Source organism: Cylas formicarius, unplaced genomic scaffold (genome assembly GCF_029955315.1).
Source record: "Cylas formicarius isolate icCylForm1 unplaced genomic scaffold, icCylForm1.1 PGA_scaffold_8__14_contigs__length_24414737, whole genome shotgun sequence".
Taxonomy (NCBI): domain Eukaryota; kingdom Metazoa; phylum Arthropoda; class Insecta; order Coleoptera; family Brentidae; genus Cylas; species Cylas formicarius.
In genome coordinates this window covers 637,022-650,988 of record NW_026844361.1, presented here as the reverse complement: position 1 = coordinate 650,988, position 13,967 = coordinate 637,022, and the positions used below count along the sequence as shown (strand labels likewise).

The 13,967-nt window shown below is 35.4% G+C and overlaps 2 protein-coding genes across 3 annotated transcripts in view; one reads left to right on the top strand and one right to left on the bottom strand.

Moving 5' to 3' along the window:
- Nucleotides 1–13,967, bottom strand: part of LOC132706755 (mesencephalic astrocyte-derived neurotrophic factor homolog) — a 71,468-nt gene that overhangs the window by 53,594 nt on the left and 3,907 nt on the right. For both annotated transcript variants that reach the window (XR_009619638.1, XR_009619639.1), the window contains exon 3: nt 12,484–12,609. The gene's annotated coding sequence lies outside the window, so the exon portion shown is untranslated. The remainder of the gene's footprint in view (nt 1–12,483; nt 12,610–13,967) is intronic.
- LOC132706756 (rhythmically expressed gene 5 protein) lies at nt 1,623–12,487 on the top strand. Its single transcript, XM_060678266.1, has 4 exons — nt 1,623–2,064; nt 4,488–4,774; nt 5,822–5,993; nt 8,364–12,487. Exons 2-4 carry the CDS (start codon nt 4,676–4,678, stop codon nt 8,819–8,821), a joined length of 729 nt encoding a protein of 242 aa, XP_060534249.1. The 5' UTR covers nt 1,623–2,064; nt 4,488–4,675; the 3' UTR covers nt 8,822–12,487.

Sequence of the window (13,967 nt, the reverse complement as noted above, 5' to 3'; positions counted from 1 at the left end):
CTGGGTCTCGTTTCCAGTCAAAAAATATTCTCTTGCACTCCCGTACGGGAGTTGCTATAGAGCTAGAGAGCCAGCCTTTTGTGGGTACATTTTCATCAAGAATTGAAAGTGTTTAAATTTTGAGTAAAGTAGGAAAAAAATATTTAATACTTTTTTGTTTCACGTGAGTGCAAGAGAATATTTTTACTGGAAACGAAAGCTAACCTTTGGGGACACATCTTCATTAAGAAACGGAAGCGTGTAAACTTCGATTAAAGTAGAAAAAAAAATTTAATACTTTTTTAGAAACTCCCGCGCGGGAGTGCAAGAGAATATTTTTACTGAAATCGAAAGCCAACCTCTGTGGGCACATTTTCATCAAGAAATTTTGATTAAAGTAGAAAAAAAATATTTAAAACTTTTTATTTCACGGGAGTGCAAGAGAATATTTTTACTGAAAAACGAAAGCTAACCTTTGGGGACATATTTTCATTAAGAAACGGAATCGTGTAAACTTCGATTAAAGTAGAAAGAAAAATGTAATACCCTATAGCAACTCCCGCACGGGAATGCAAGAGAATATTTTTACTGGAAACGAACGCTAACCTTTGTGGACATATTTTCATCTCAGTAATGAAATTGCAAATTTCGATTAAATTAGAAAAAATATATATTTAAAACTTTTTAGTTTCACTCTATAGCAACCCCTGTACGAGGCTGCAACCGAAAATTTTCTTTGGAAACGAAAACGAGAGATCTATTTAATTTAAATGAGTTGCTTCCTAAGCTGGTTTAGAAATCTCCGCCGCCACTGGTTGTTCGGCTCTTTCCGTAATTTTAACTGCCAACTTTTAGCGGCTAACTTCACACCGGTTCATAGACTTATTAACTTATAATATTAATCGTTATTGTTAATTATCAGAAACTCGTGGTCAGAGTCAGTGATCTACTAAGCAGTGTTTGTTCTGTAATAACGTTGTCATAAATTACGTCGTAAAAAAAAATAGCGCCTGAAAGATGATGGAATGTTCCAGACCTTTACCATCACGAAATCATGATTTCTTTCTCGAGCGAGCAAACAAGTAATTAATTTCGAGAATATAATAGCCGTACAGTTTTCTCGATTTTTTTCGGCCGTGCTTCCGGTTAGAAATCGCGCAGGACATTGATTTTTTTCGCCGGCGACTCTTGTTATTTTACGAGAAGTGAAATCGAGTTGGGAGACCGTGAACTTGCTTGGGAAAGTTAATAAGCCGTGTATTATTCGACGGGATCTTTAAGAAGGCGTTGATATAAAAAATTACTACGATTTATTTCCCCAACCGAATCGCCAGCGGCGTCCGTGATGGATTTCGACCGTCGGCATTGGCAGAATTATGCCTTATAAGAAGTTATTAAGGGGGAATTGTCAATTCCGAAGTGATTTTGTGACAATAAGGTGCATGTAAGGGAGCAAGTGCAAGTGCAAGTGCAAACTCTACAGCAGCTTCCATAAACAACTCCCGACAAAGTCACGACTCCATACTTATCCATCGTGAAAATAAATCACTCCGTGCGTAGATTAAGAACCGTTGGGGTCACCTGCACTGCATAAATGAAGAAGTCGACGATTATCAACTTTGCTGGACAATTGACCCTCTCTCAGCGACGAAAAGTTAGTCGGCAATGAGCGAGTGATTCTAGCAGACGTGCCCAATGTTACGTAAAACGTAAAGAAGAGATTTTATGGTATTTAACGCCCCATGTTATCAAACGACCACCCGACCAAAAACAAAACAACAACAACGACCCACGTCATAAACAAACACATTAATAACCCGGAGGAATGCCGTTTCGTACATCGACGCGCGGTGTTTTTTGCATGTTTATCGTAGGAAGCCGCGTCCTGACGTTGCCGTTTTGATTTATATTTTGTCAAGAATCGAAACACGTAAACAGGCCGATTACCATAAGGCGGGCGCGACGACTCTGCCTTCGACGCGCGTCGATGATGCAAATTGGATCGCCCGGAATGCGGCTAGTTCTACGAGGACCGTTACGTAAACTGACGTACACGCGGCCGTCCAGTTTGAAATAATCTTCCAGGTAGGTGACAATGTCAAAGAGAGTAGAGTAGAATAACATTTATATCAGCAATTAGATAATACATTCAAAAATATAGCGAATGCATAATGAATTTGAGAAATTAATATTTAAATTTGAATATTTTAATTAAAACAAAATTAAATTAGGACTCAACACGCCTCTTAATTTTTATCTAAATTAATGCCCTAAATGTCTTAACTTCTGAGATACAGGGTGGTAAAGTTTTCAAAAATAAAACATATTTTTTTAATATCGGTAATAACCACTTTAGATATTTTAATGATATTTGGTACACATGTACTATGTATCAAAAGGCATTATTAAGTGTACTAAATTTTTTTTTAAATACATCAGTGGTAGGCGTACGTAATTTCATCTGCCTATTTTGGCAGGCATTGATGGTACGCTACTGATTTCTCTTAAAATAAAAATTATTCTTACAATCTCCAATCACGTCTAAAGAAATTTATATTCTTTTTTAATAATGTACGGTTTTCGCTTTAAAAAAATAGAAACCTCTTCTCTGCATGGTAATAACAATGCAGAAAAAAAATAGTTTTTATTTTTAAGTGAAAACCGTGCGACGGACTAACAAAAATTAAAAGATTAAATCTGCTCATAAATGAATGGAAATGTCATTATTTTTTTAAGGAAATCAGTGGCGTGCCACTGACAATAAACGAATAATATTTTGGTTAACTAGTTCGCCACTGTACTGGTTAAATAGAGAACTTTTTTTTGTGGAAATTGAAATATCGATCTAAAACAAATTATCTAGTTTTTAGTTACCAACTATTGTTTCTCAGAAAAAAAATATTCGAAGACTGTTCTTTTTACTGTTACAGTTTTAATGAAATAACATAACATTCTAACAACAAGATAAATAAAAAACGATTCTTATTTAAAAAAAAAACACTACCTACTTTTAATAATTTTTGTCTATTAATAAATTATTAACAACCTGTTTGAACAACAATAGAACATAGAAACTAGGTAAATTGTTGAAAGTGTCTTCCACCTTGAAGGATACAGACTTCAGCCGTTTTCCTCATATTGCCGGATCCTTTTCTAAGAACCGGCAATAATTATGTCCATTTAGTCTTTCTAGCTAGAAAAAATATGGTTATTATGGAAATTGCTAATTGCATGTCTGGATAAGTTAACTTTAGCTGTAAATAGTATTTCTTGGTCAAACAAGGGATAATGCGCAATTTTGTCCAAAAACAATTGACAAAAATTAACACGCAAGATAAAATCTTTGAGACGTAATACTTGGACTCGTTGAATATAATAGAGCTCCAATAGAAAATCGTGCAAAATTTTCCAAATCAAGACGTGCCAAATATTCAGATTATTTCCATTTTTTTAGTACTAAGTTCAGGATTTTCACCAATGTAATTTAAAACTGCATCTTCAATTTCTGGGACCCTTATAAATGATTCAAAGTACATGTTTCATTTCATCGGCTAGCTTCCGGCGCACTGCCATCAGACAAATCATAGATAAAATGCATATCTGCCAACTCATCATAAGTAAACTCGACCATTCATTTTAAAATAACAATGCTCAACGCGAAGAACTGAATTTAAAAACTGATGTCAAACAAGCATCAAACAACCGCCTTGACTACAGAATTAATAATTCTTAAGAGATAAATATAAATATTTAAAAAATACACCTCGGGGTTTACGTACTTCGTACTTCTATTTTTTAAAATATTTTAATAAAATAGATAGAAATAATAAGATATAATGATACTGATAATAAATCTCTGCATGCTGTCATATTAACAATATTGTTATGACCATGCAGAATTTTTTTTTTTGGGAGAAAAATGATTGCGGATTGTAAGAATATTTTTTATTTTAAGAGAAATCAGTGGCATACCATCAATGTCTGTCAAAATAGACAGGTGAAATTTCGTACGCCCACCACTGCTGTATTTTAAAAAAAATGTAGTATACTAAATAATGGTACATAATAATGTGTGCCAAATTTTATTGAAATATTTCAAGTTTAATCAATGAAAACCGTGAGCATTGCTTTTTTTTTACTGTGTTTTGGGTCTCGACTCATTTGGTGAATGCCATTCACTTGATCGATGTCTGGATTGCGTGTCGTGCTCATAAACCCACGTCTCGTCTTCAGTAATGATCCTCTTAATGAATATGGAGTTAGATTTAGACTTGCAAACAAAGCGACGTCAACATGGTCTCTTTTTTGCATAAAATTGAGGTCTTTTGACGCCAATTTTACTGCTACACGACGGAAATCCAAATCATTAACCAAAAATATCTTGGACGGATCCATAAGCAATGTTCAGATCTTCCGCTACCTCTCTGACGGTTAATATTAGCAAAATTAAAATGGATGACGATGAAAACCTGCTTGTTTTATACAAATTTAACCATCGTGCCTCGTAGATACCGATCGATCGGATCCGGTATGACGTTATCGCCATCTTCTATAAAACTACCGGCTCGGGCCACGAGCGGAACAGAAGCGAATCGTTCTTTGTGCGTATACGTCACACTGTCCACATAGCCTACTCGACGAGAGTATCAGTCGTCAGCAGCGTTTATTTACGACAAATTGCAGCATTATCGCAAGCATGGTCGGTCTTGCCGGTGTTTTGTGTTTCTGTGCAATGTTTGGTGGACTGAGAGGGTCCGCGATACCCATGTGGGAGTTTTTGAGTAAACAGGAGAAGGTGAGTACCGATCAAAATTCGACAAACCGTCTAATTCACAACGCGGAAGAAAAACAATAGTCGTCATTAAAACGTCGTTTTTTTGGCGTGTTTCTTTGGTCCGTTGACATTGGCCTACGTTGTAATTTGCCCAGTCCCTTTAACCGTAAACGCTACTGTTAAACGTTAGATATCGCACTTTCTCGACTAATAATGTAGTCGTTTAATGATATGCAAAAGCGTTATACAACAGGTTGCCACGAACAATAATTTAAGCAAATTAAAAACTTTAAATTGTTATTACACGGCCGCACCCACTTCGATATACTTTTTGCGCGTTCGTTAAAGCTAATTACCCGGCAAATCAAATGTCATCGGCATCGAGCCGGTATGTACTGTCCCGAAGTAATTGTCTAATTTTGCTTATTTATAATTTGTTCTTCCACTGTCTCTTGGTCAATTTTTTTCACGACGCCCGTTACGTAAAACGGCATAGTTTAAAAGAAAAAAAACAATAACTCTCATTACGCAACGCCGCAATTAAATCAATAATTTGCAGCTCAAACTATTTATTATTGAAATTATTTATACAAATACGCGCGTACGATTTCTTACCGGTATTAATTTGAATGTGACAATGAATATTTATCGCCGTTTGCGGTCGTTGAAAAAACAAACGTCGCAGCGAATTAAAAACGGGTGCCTGGAGAATGCAAGTAAGCGCATTAAAACCCGATAAAAACATCTTTATGGTCCATTATGGTCCATAATTCTATAATTTTGTATAAATCGAGTGGGGGGTCGTTTACTTTTTTCGAATGAAAAGTGCTTTCACTTTCTCTCGCATTTGGGTTAATCATTTCGATCAACGAACTTTCGCGATAAACGAAGAATCACGGAACACTAATACCATGCTTACACCGTTTTCATGGCGCACCAATTGTGATTTGTGGTTTGGCCATTTCGAACAGATGTCATATGTAATGAAATATTTTTGCGAAATGTTTGGTTTGTTAAACGGATATGACCGTACTGTGCGTGGTCTGATCGCGTAAATTTCCGTTGCAGACGTCGTACATCTATTCGTTGTTCGCGCACCAAGTGGAAAACCACTGCGAAGGTTCAAACGTGCCAGAATGCGGCAGGAGGTTGCTGAAATACGGCCTCGGCACACTGAAAAACATGCCGGAGGAGAGGCTCGATGCGATGGACCCCTACCAGAGGGGCGCCAACAATATAAGTAAGTAATTAACGGCAACGCCATGTTCGTAAACAAGTAATTGTTGGATTACGATAGGGTACCACCGCCTGTTTCCTAAATCGTCCGAATACGGGTAAAATAGTCGCGCGCACCCACCTTCCTTTTTTCGTCATTATAATTCCGACCTTGGAAGTGCCTCGGGTCCTACTTACATAGAAAACGGCCGGCATAAATTTTAGTGACGCACCTACACGACCTATAACGACTCATAGAACAATGCGAATACGAAAAGGGAACAAATAAATAGATGCCTTTGAGAACAACGAATATTTTGTTGGTTAGGTAACGATGTGTAATTGCAATTGAAGAAGGAAAGAGCATACACTCATGGGGACCCTCGTTTTCTCGAATCAGTCAGCGGCATATCGTTTCATTCCAAAATAATAAATGTTCCAGTTTTGCTAGCAAATCGAAGTGATTTGGATGTGTTTGTTAGTTTTTATAAGTGTAAGTAAAAAAGTGCTTACCAATTTTTTTTCTGTTTTGGAACATCCGCGCGCACATTTCTAAAACCAATAAAACTGTTGAAATCAAACTAAATTGGAGATAAGCGGTTTGGAATTGCAAAAAGTCCGTTCCAAGCGCAACATCAGTTTTTTAATTATCATCTGTGCTCTTTATTCGTTTGTCCATTGGCCGCGTGTTCCAAACGCGTCTACCTTTGTGAATGTTTTTTATTTTTTGTTATAATTATTCTCGCATAAAACTGTCTAGAGTTTTCACTGAAAATTTAATGCGCAATGCTTTTGATAATAATAAAAACGTTCATCATCATCATCACTTCAGAGCTTAACTGAAACTAGTTTGCATTCTACTCAGGAGCGTCTTATATACTAAGGTACTAAAGTCATAGTATTCAGTTTGAAAACGCAAAAATCCTTTACAAAAACCAAAACTACTAAAGATAATATTCAACTTCAACTTAAACAAGATCCTACGTCATCTATGCAATCTTAAACCTGGTAATAGAATAAGCGAAAAAAATCTGTCGCACCTCAAGATTCCATGAACTTCCTAAGATTCAGGAACCAGGATTACCTCTTCGACCTATTGCTAGTACCATTGGTTTTCCAATATATTCTCTAGCAAAATATGTACCTGTATATTAAAACCCTTTACAGGGAAAACTGATAGTTTTGTTGAACAATTAGAAACCATTACATTAGATCCAAACGATATTCTGGTTAGTTTAGACGTACGAGTCCCTCTTTACTAAAGTCCCTATTTCTGAAACTCAAAATGTTATTTCAGATTTGTTAAGATCTGAGAATCTGGAATTACCAACAATCTCATATTTTTCTTGTAACTGTCAAATTTATGAACAGATATTTTAATAGCGACTCAGGCCACCAATATGGGAATCAGTAATCTTAGAAAAAGTTAATGTCTCTCTTTTAGCTCCATTCCCGTCAAATAATATATAAGCACGTAAAGAGAAGAATGCTGTAGAGGATTTGTCAATATAGTCGGTACGATTTGCTATGGCCTAGTCGGTCATAAAACCAAGGGAGAAGGTTCCTCACTATTTTACCTGGTGCAAAAAAAGAACAAAACTAACAGCAACACTTTAATAGCGCAGTGTCTAAAACATACAGATGGTAAACGAACGTTCACAAATACAATTTATGAGTCTTCATCAATCTCAACAAAAGTGTACCAAATGGATCGGCAAAAAAAGAAGAAAATTTCAATTGGCTGCGCAGTACGCGAATTAATCCACTTACTGCGCAGAAAATAATCTCAAATGTGAGTTATTAAAAATTGTCAAAAATTGCAAACAAAACATAGAATGGGTGTAGGCTCAGTGCAAAATATTTTTTAATAAAAATATTGTAAGTGAGGCAAGGCACGATGGCATATCGGTCGTATCCGTTTGGAAGGCAGTTCTCCAGACATTTATCAAAGAAAATTGGATCAGATCTATAACACCTACAGAAAATATAATAAAAGAGTATACTACCACTTGCTATTAATTTAGGCGAAGTAGTAGCATTTCCAGTTTTGACTCTGTGATAAAGGTAAACATCTTCATCATCAGAGTTAGAGTAATACAAACTAAATTTGGTTTACTTGTATGTTTACTCTTGGAAATTTATATTTTATACGGTATGATTTATATTTTAATTTTACGATTTTTTTTGGTATTGTTTTAATTTTTATTGCACTGATAGAGTTTTCGTACAATAGTTTATATAACAAATTATCATAATTTTTTCATGCCGATTCACCTATTTAAATATTCGCCTATCAAAGTACAACTGATTCTGTCTCTTGCTCCCAAAAGTTTTCCTCTTGGTTTAAAAATAAATGTACTGTATATTTTTCAACTTTTCTTCTTCTCCTTTTCAGTTTGGGAAGCGTTAATGGAAGGCCACCCCCTCATGAAGACCACCCCCAGACCAGCGTCGTCGTCGTCGTCGACCACCGCCAAACCGAACTCGTACGAAGATCAGCTCTTCGGCGGCGATTACGACGACTTCGGGTCCGAGAGCGCCGCCTCCGTGAAATTCGACAACGTCTATGTAGTACCGCCCCCAAAGGACTTCATCGTCCCGAAAACGGAACCAGGCAGCGAGAAAAATAATGAGGAACAGTCGGTATTCACGAGGTTCCAAAACGACTTCAGACCCATCGCCGTAACGACGGAGAAAGTGGTCGGCGCAGAAGAAGCCGCCGTTCTTTTAACGGGGCCGATGCTGGTAAAGGTTTTCCCCGACGGCACGCCCGTGAGAGAGTCGACTGTCCTCCCCCAAGATGAAGACTTAAGGCAGTACCGGCTGTCGAAAGTGAAAGTACCTCGTTTGTAGACGGCGGGACGCCGCGAATGATGACTTCATTGTGTGGCATAAAAGGTACCGTCGGTGACGTCACGCGCTCGGTACCGAATACAAACGACGCTTGTGATATGTAATATATATTTATTGACTCATCGGTGCGTGTGAGGGAGAAAGAAAGGGGCGCGGACGTAAGCGGCGTGATTTTTTTTATTTATTGTGATTTATTATTTATGAGGCTAAGTTTGTTTGTAAGGATTTGTAAATATTTGCTTGCGTTGTGATTAGAAATGTGAATTCCTATTAGGGTCGCGTAGCGCGGAAATTAAATTTGTCAATAAAATTTATTTTTTTTTAAAAGACATTTAGTGTTTTTCCCAGCCTCCCCCCCCCTGTTAGGTACGTCACAATTAACTGTCGCCATATTCCACTGGGCAATCCAGACCGCATGATCAAACAATTGTAACAGGTGTGTGTTAGTCATTTTGAGATAGAGAGTCATTACTTAAACAAATTATTTCAAGAAAATCTCGATATTGGTATAATAAAAGAACTTAAAAATAGTGATTTCTTTGCCATATGAAATGTTTTTTAGATAGATATCAGATGAAAGTACAATTAGTAGATGGTGTACATCCATAGTCTGGACTATTCAATTAATGGAGTTCCACTAGTCACCATTATGGATATTATAAGTTATTTAGTGTTTGCCTTATTATTGAGTTGTATGTAGGACAAAGATATTCCGAATTAATTCAAATACCAAAATAGATTTTTCTGTTAGCAGGGTAGAAATTTCAGCAATTGAAAGGGCTTTTAGGAATCAAAATTAGAAGTTTAAATCGCTGTCTTTAATAAAAACGATTTGCTAATCAACAAAAATGGTATTCAGAATAAAAGCAACAATTTGAAGATTGTCTAATGAACATGTGGCAGTCCAAGAAGATTACTTCACTTAATTGAACAATTAAAAACCATTATATGAGATACAAACTTTACATTGTAAATCACGAAAAGAGACAATTTCGTCAGTATATTATTTTGTATTTATCATTAAAACCTATTCTTTTCAAAACAAAAATTCTTTGTCAGCATAATAATTAAGGTAGGCATGTATCAAGTCAATACGCTCAACGATGTTCTTTTTCTCAAATATTTAAACACATTTTAAGCATATTTCTTCTGTAAATCCTCAAAAAAGTTTAAGATCCCAAAAATATATTAAAATATATCAAAATAAGTCCACCATACTTATCTTTCTGTGATATTTTTTTGATCTTTAGTATTTTGAGATTTATAGCAGGATTGCCACAGTACAAATGTGAATTAAGGTTTCAATATTTACCATTTAAATCAGCCTAAAAATGTGTGCGTGTAAAAGCCTGCTTTGTAAACTGACCGTTAATTTTAATTTTAAGTTAAACAAGTTTTTGCTATGAAAGCTAAAACTCCTAACTCTCAATCGCAGGGTATAGTGGTATCTTTGCTAAATTATTTTCAACAAGAAAAGGATAATGCACGACCATTATTACCACTTACCACTATCCAAGATATTTGTATAAGTAATGAAAATGTGGATATCACTAAATATAAACGTATCCACTGTGATAAGAATAAAAAAGCGTTTAAAATCAAATCAAAGTCACCAGGAAAGAAGAGATCCCGAAAAAGACCAACACGACTGATTTAACTGATGTAATTAATTAAACTTTAAATAGAAGTCTTAAAGGACAAGAACTTGCTTTTATCAGCAAAAGTTTTTTTCAGAGAGTATTATTATTCACGATAGGTTTTAAATTCAAAAAAGTTGTATACCGAAGATATCTTGTGGCGCAAACCCATGTTTTTTTTTTCTTCGAACTTTAAGAAATTACGATTATATCAACACTTCCTCTTGTCAGGCCATTTTCATGAACAAAACGTGGACATTTTCTAAAGGGAATGCAAACAAATCTTGGCAGGATTCCAATTCAATAAAACGAGTAAGAAAACTACTCGAAATTTAAGGGGCAGCGGGTCCATGTACCAAAATCTGCAGATTACCATGCCGATATTCATTAGATCGTCAAAAGAAAAGTTACTTTCCAACTTAGAAGAGCAGTCAGTTATAATTATAGATAATGCTTCATATCACAGCACTCTATCAGAAAAGGATCCCTGTACAAGTTTTTCTAAAAAAGAGATGAGCGACTGGTTAGTTTAAAACAAAATTGAATGCCAACTAGCAAAACTAGAATTATTAGGTAAAGTAGAAAGAAATCGCAAAGAAAAGAAATATGTGATAGATGAAATCAGCAGAGGTAATGCCCACGAAGTACGTCGTATCCCTCCCTATCAGTGTGAATTCAAACAGTATTATGGTAGACATATCGGAAGAGACGGTCATAGTGATGAAAATGTTTTAGCTAATACAAGTTATACCCGAGGATAGGAAAAACTATGTGGAACATATCAATAAAATTATTTCAAAGTGGTATGAAATAGAGCCCAAAATTTCACTGGATTCAGAAAGTGACACTGGAAGTTAATTAGCGATGGAGCTTTAAGTAAAAAAATTGTTATTCTCATTTACAACGAATTAGTTTTTGTTTATAATATATTTGAAAAACGATGTCGTGATATTCCTATGTAAAATGGGGAAAACTTAACACATGATATATTTTGCTTTTTATATAATTTATTTGTGGTGATATTCACCTATTGGAGACTAATTAAAATTAAATTGATTTATAAAATAAATTGCTCTTTATATCTCTTCTTAACACTCGTATATGCTTTTAACATAATACTTGTTTTTTGTTGTACTTTTTATTTAAATATCTAATTAAAATTAAATATATGCAAAAATATTTTACCATAACTATGAATCAGCAAGAAAGTTACAAATCTTAAATAATAATAACAATAAAAGCTATTCGGCGTAAAAGAAGTGTAAACTTATTATAATATTTTAATGGTCTCGAATTATTACCCATTTATGTAAGGATCTTACCCTAGAATACTTTTCCTTTTTGGACTATTGTAAATGACCTACTAACTAAAAAAATAAATATATATCACTTGGGTTTCTCTAAGATCATATTTCGTCAAATAGCAAAGTATTGTAAGCAGAAATTATACAATTTTGAGAGTCCTTTACAACCATTAAATTCACTTGTGCGTGAGATAACACTTACTAGTATATAGGCACACTCTTGTTCAATTTTTATAACAAATATTTTCCAGTGAGTAAACACACCAAAAATGAAAACAACGATGTCACAGACCTTTGATATACTGCGACAATGGTAATAACTTGACTCGGCGATACCAGCAATGTCCGCATTTCGAAGACATATTGCGGCAATTTTCCACAAAAATTACTATTTCGCAATCGATTCAGTTGGGGACAACGCATACACGAAAGATTATTCCCAACTGTACTAAAATATTATAACCAAGTGCATTAAATTTTATGGTAGTATTGACACTATACAATTTATAGCTATATGTATTTCGTTTTTGAATTGTTATTAATATTTGTGAGGAATGCTTTCAATTTCATTAAAATATTCTTAATTAGTCATTTCAGATATTGAATAGCACTGTTTTTGATACCACTTATCGATAAATGATCACTAGCTTTGTTATTGATTTCAAGTAACTAACGAAAATAACCTAAACTGTTTGAAAAATTGTTTTTTTTTTTTAATTACGTGTTATTTGGCCACTGCTGCTAAGGCAATTCGGCCAGCTTCTCGGTAGTGGTGTGCAATAAACTATTTCCATGAAGGATGCCTCCGTAAAGAGGGTCTGGGTGATACCATCATCCTACTGGACGGCTATACAGGAAAAAAAAATGGACGAAAGAATTAGAATATGTGAAAACAATATTCAAAGTTTTAATCCACATGCATCTAAAAAGCAGCAAACAATTCTAGCAGCAAAATCCAACTGAGTGCGGTGAAATAAAATGGAATTAATATGCAGAGGCGAAGGAAAATTAGCACTAATGAGTGACTCATACAAATGTTGTGATTTTTCCCAATGAAGAGCACAACCAAACAGCACATGACTTAAATCGCCCAGTTCTCCACATTCACAGTCTCCGGAGAGTTTGACTTTGATTCTATTTAGGTGAGCCGGAGAACAGCAATGGTTGCTTCTCAGTCTACACATAGTTGTGATTTCTCTTCTATTCAGGTCGAGCTTATGAAACCAGGGTTTAGTTGGCGGAGTAGAATAATGTGAGGTGAAATTAACTCCTTTCCCTAATCCTATATGTTTCCATCTGTCGCTCCAAGCATTCTAGATGTTATGCTTTAATTTAGGGAAGAATTCCCTAAAGCTCAATTTTATATTTTCCTGTGGTTCGAGGCGTGCAGCATTGGCGATCTGGTCCGCAATATCGTTTTCTTTTATACTGGTATCCAGCATAATTGGATGTCCTTATTTTGCGTTTTTATTAAGGTAAATAGTTTATTCTTAACCTGCAAGGTTAGGTAGTTAGACTTTGCATCCATCCCAGTTTTATTGATATCTTCGAGGGCACTATTGGAGTCTGAAAGGATGACTGCTTTGTTGATGTCCTTGAATTCAATCCAATCAAGAGCTTGACCAATAGCATAAATCTCGGCAGAGCAAATGGATAGTTCACTTGGTAGGCCTTGTCCCATTTTAAGGTTCGTATTGTAGTTGTAAACGCCAAAACCTACTCGGCCTTCTTTATCTTTTGAGGCGCCTGTAAAAATTAAATGAAAATCTGGGGTCCAAGTCTCGCTCTTCTTAATTTCAAATAATTTGGAGTTATTATTATCTTTCTTTAGTTTTAAGTCTTGGATTTGAACAGAACTTAAAAGGTTCAGCAGTGGACAAGAGAAACAGGGATAAACTGGGCTCCTGTAAAGTGTATCTAACAGTGAATAAACTCTTTCAAAAGCATCCACAAGTGCAGGAATACTCTTTTTCCGAAAAAAGTAATAGTTTTCATTATAGGTGATATATAACCATCTAACCGCAGCTAAGGTTTCACTGTCCACTAAACTGGCAGCTTTCAATAATGATTTAGTCGCTAGCATGTATCTTCTGTGTTCTAAATCCATTTCACTTGCTTCCCCTAGAAGTATGTTAGTAGGTGTGGACTTCATATATCCCAGAGCTATTCTCAGTGCCTCAAATTGAATTTTGTTAAGTTGAGCAA

Coding starts and splice junctions, on each gene's coding strand:
- LOC132706756 (XM_060678266.1), top strand. CDS start 4,676: ATGGTCGGTCTTGCCGGTGTTTTGTGTTTCTGTGCAATGTTTGGTGGA. Junction 4,775..5,821: donor TTTTGAGTAAACAGGAGAAG/GTGAGTACCGAT, acceptor TTTCCGTTGCAG/ACGTCGTACATCTATTCGTT. Junction 5,994..8,363: donor GAGGGGCGCCAACAATATAA/GTAAGTAATTAA, acceptor TCTCCTTTTCAG/TTTGGGAAGCGTTAATGGAA.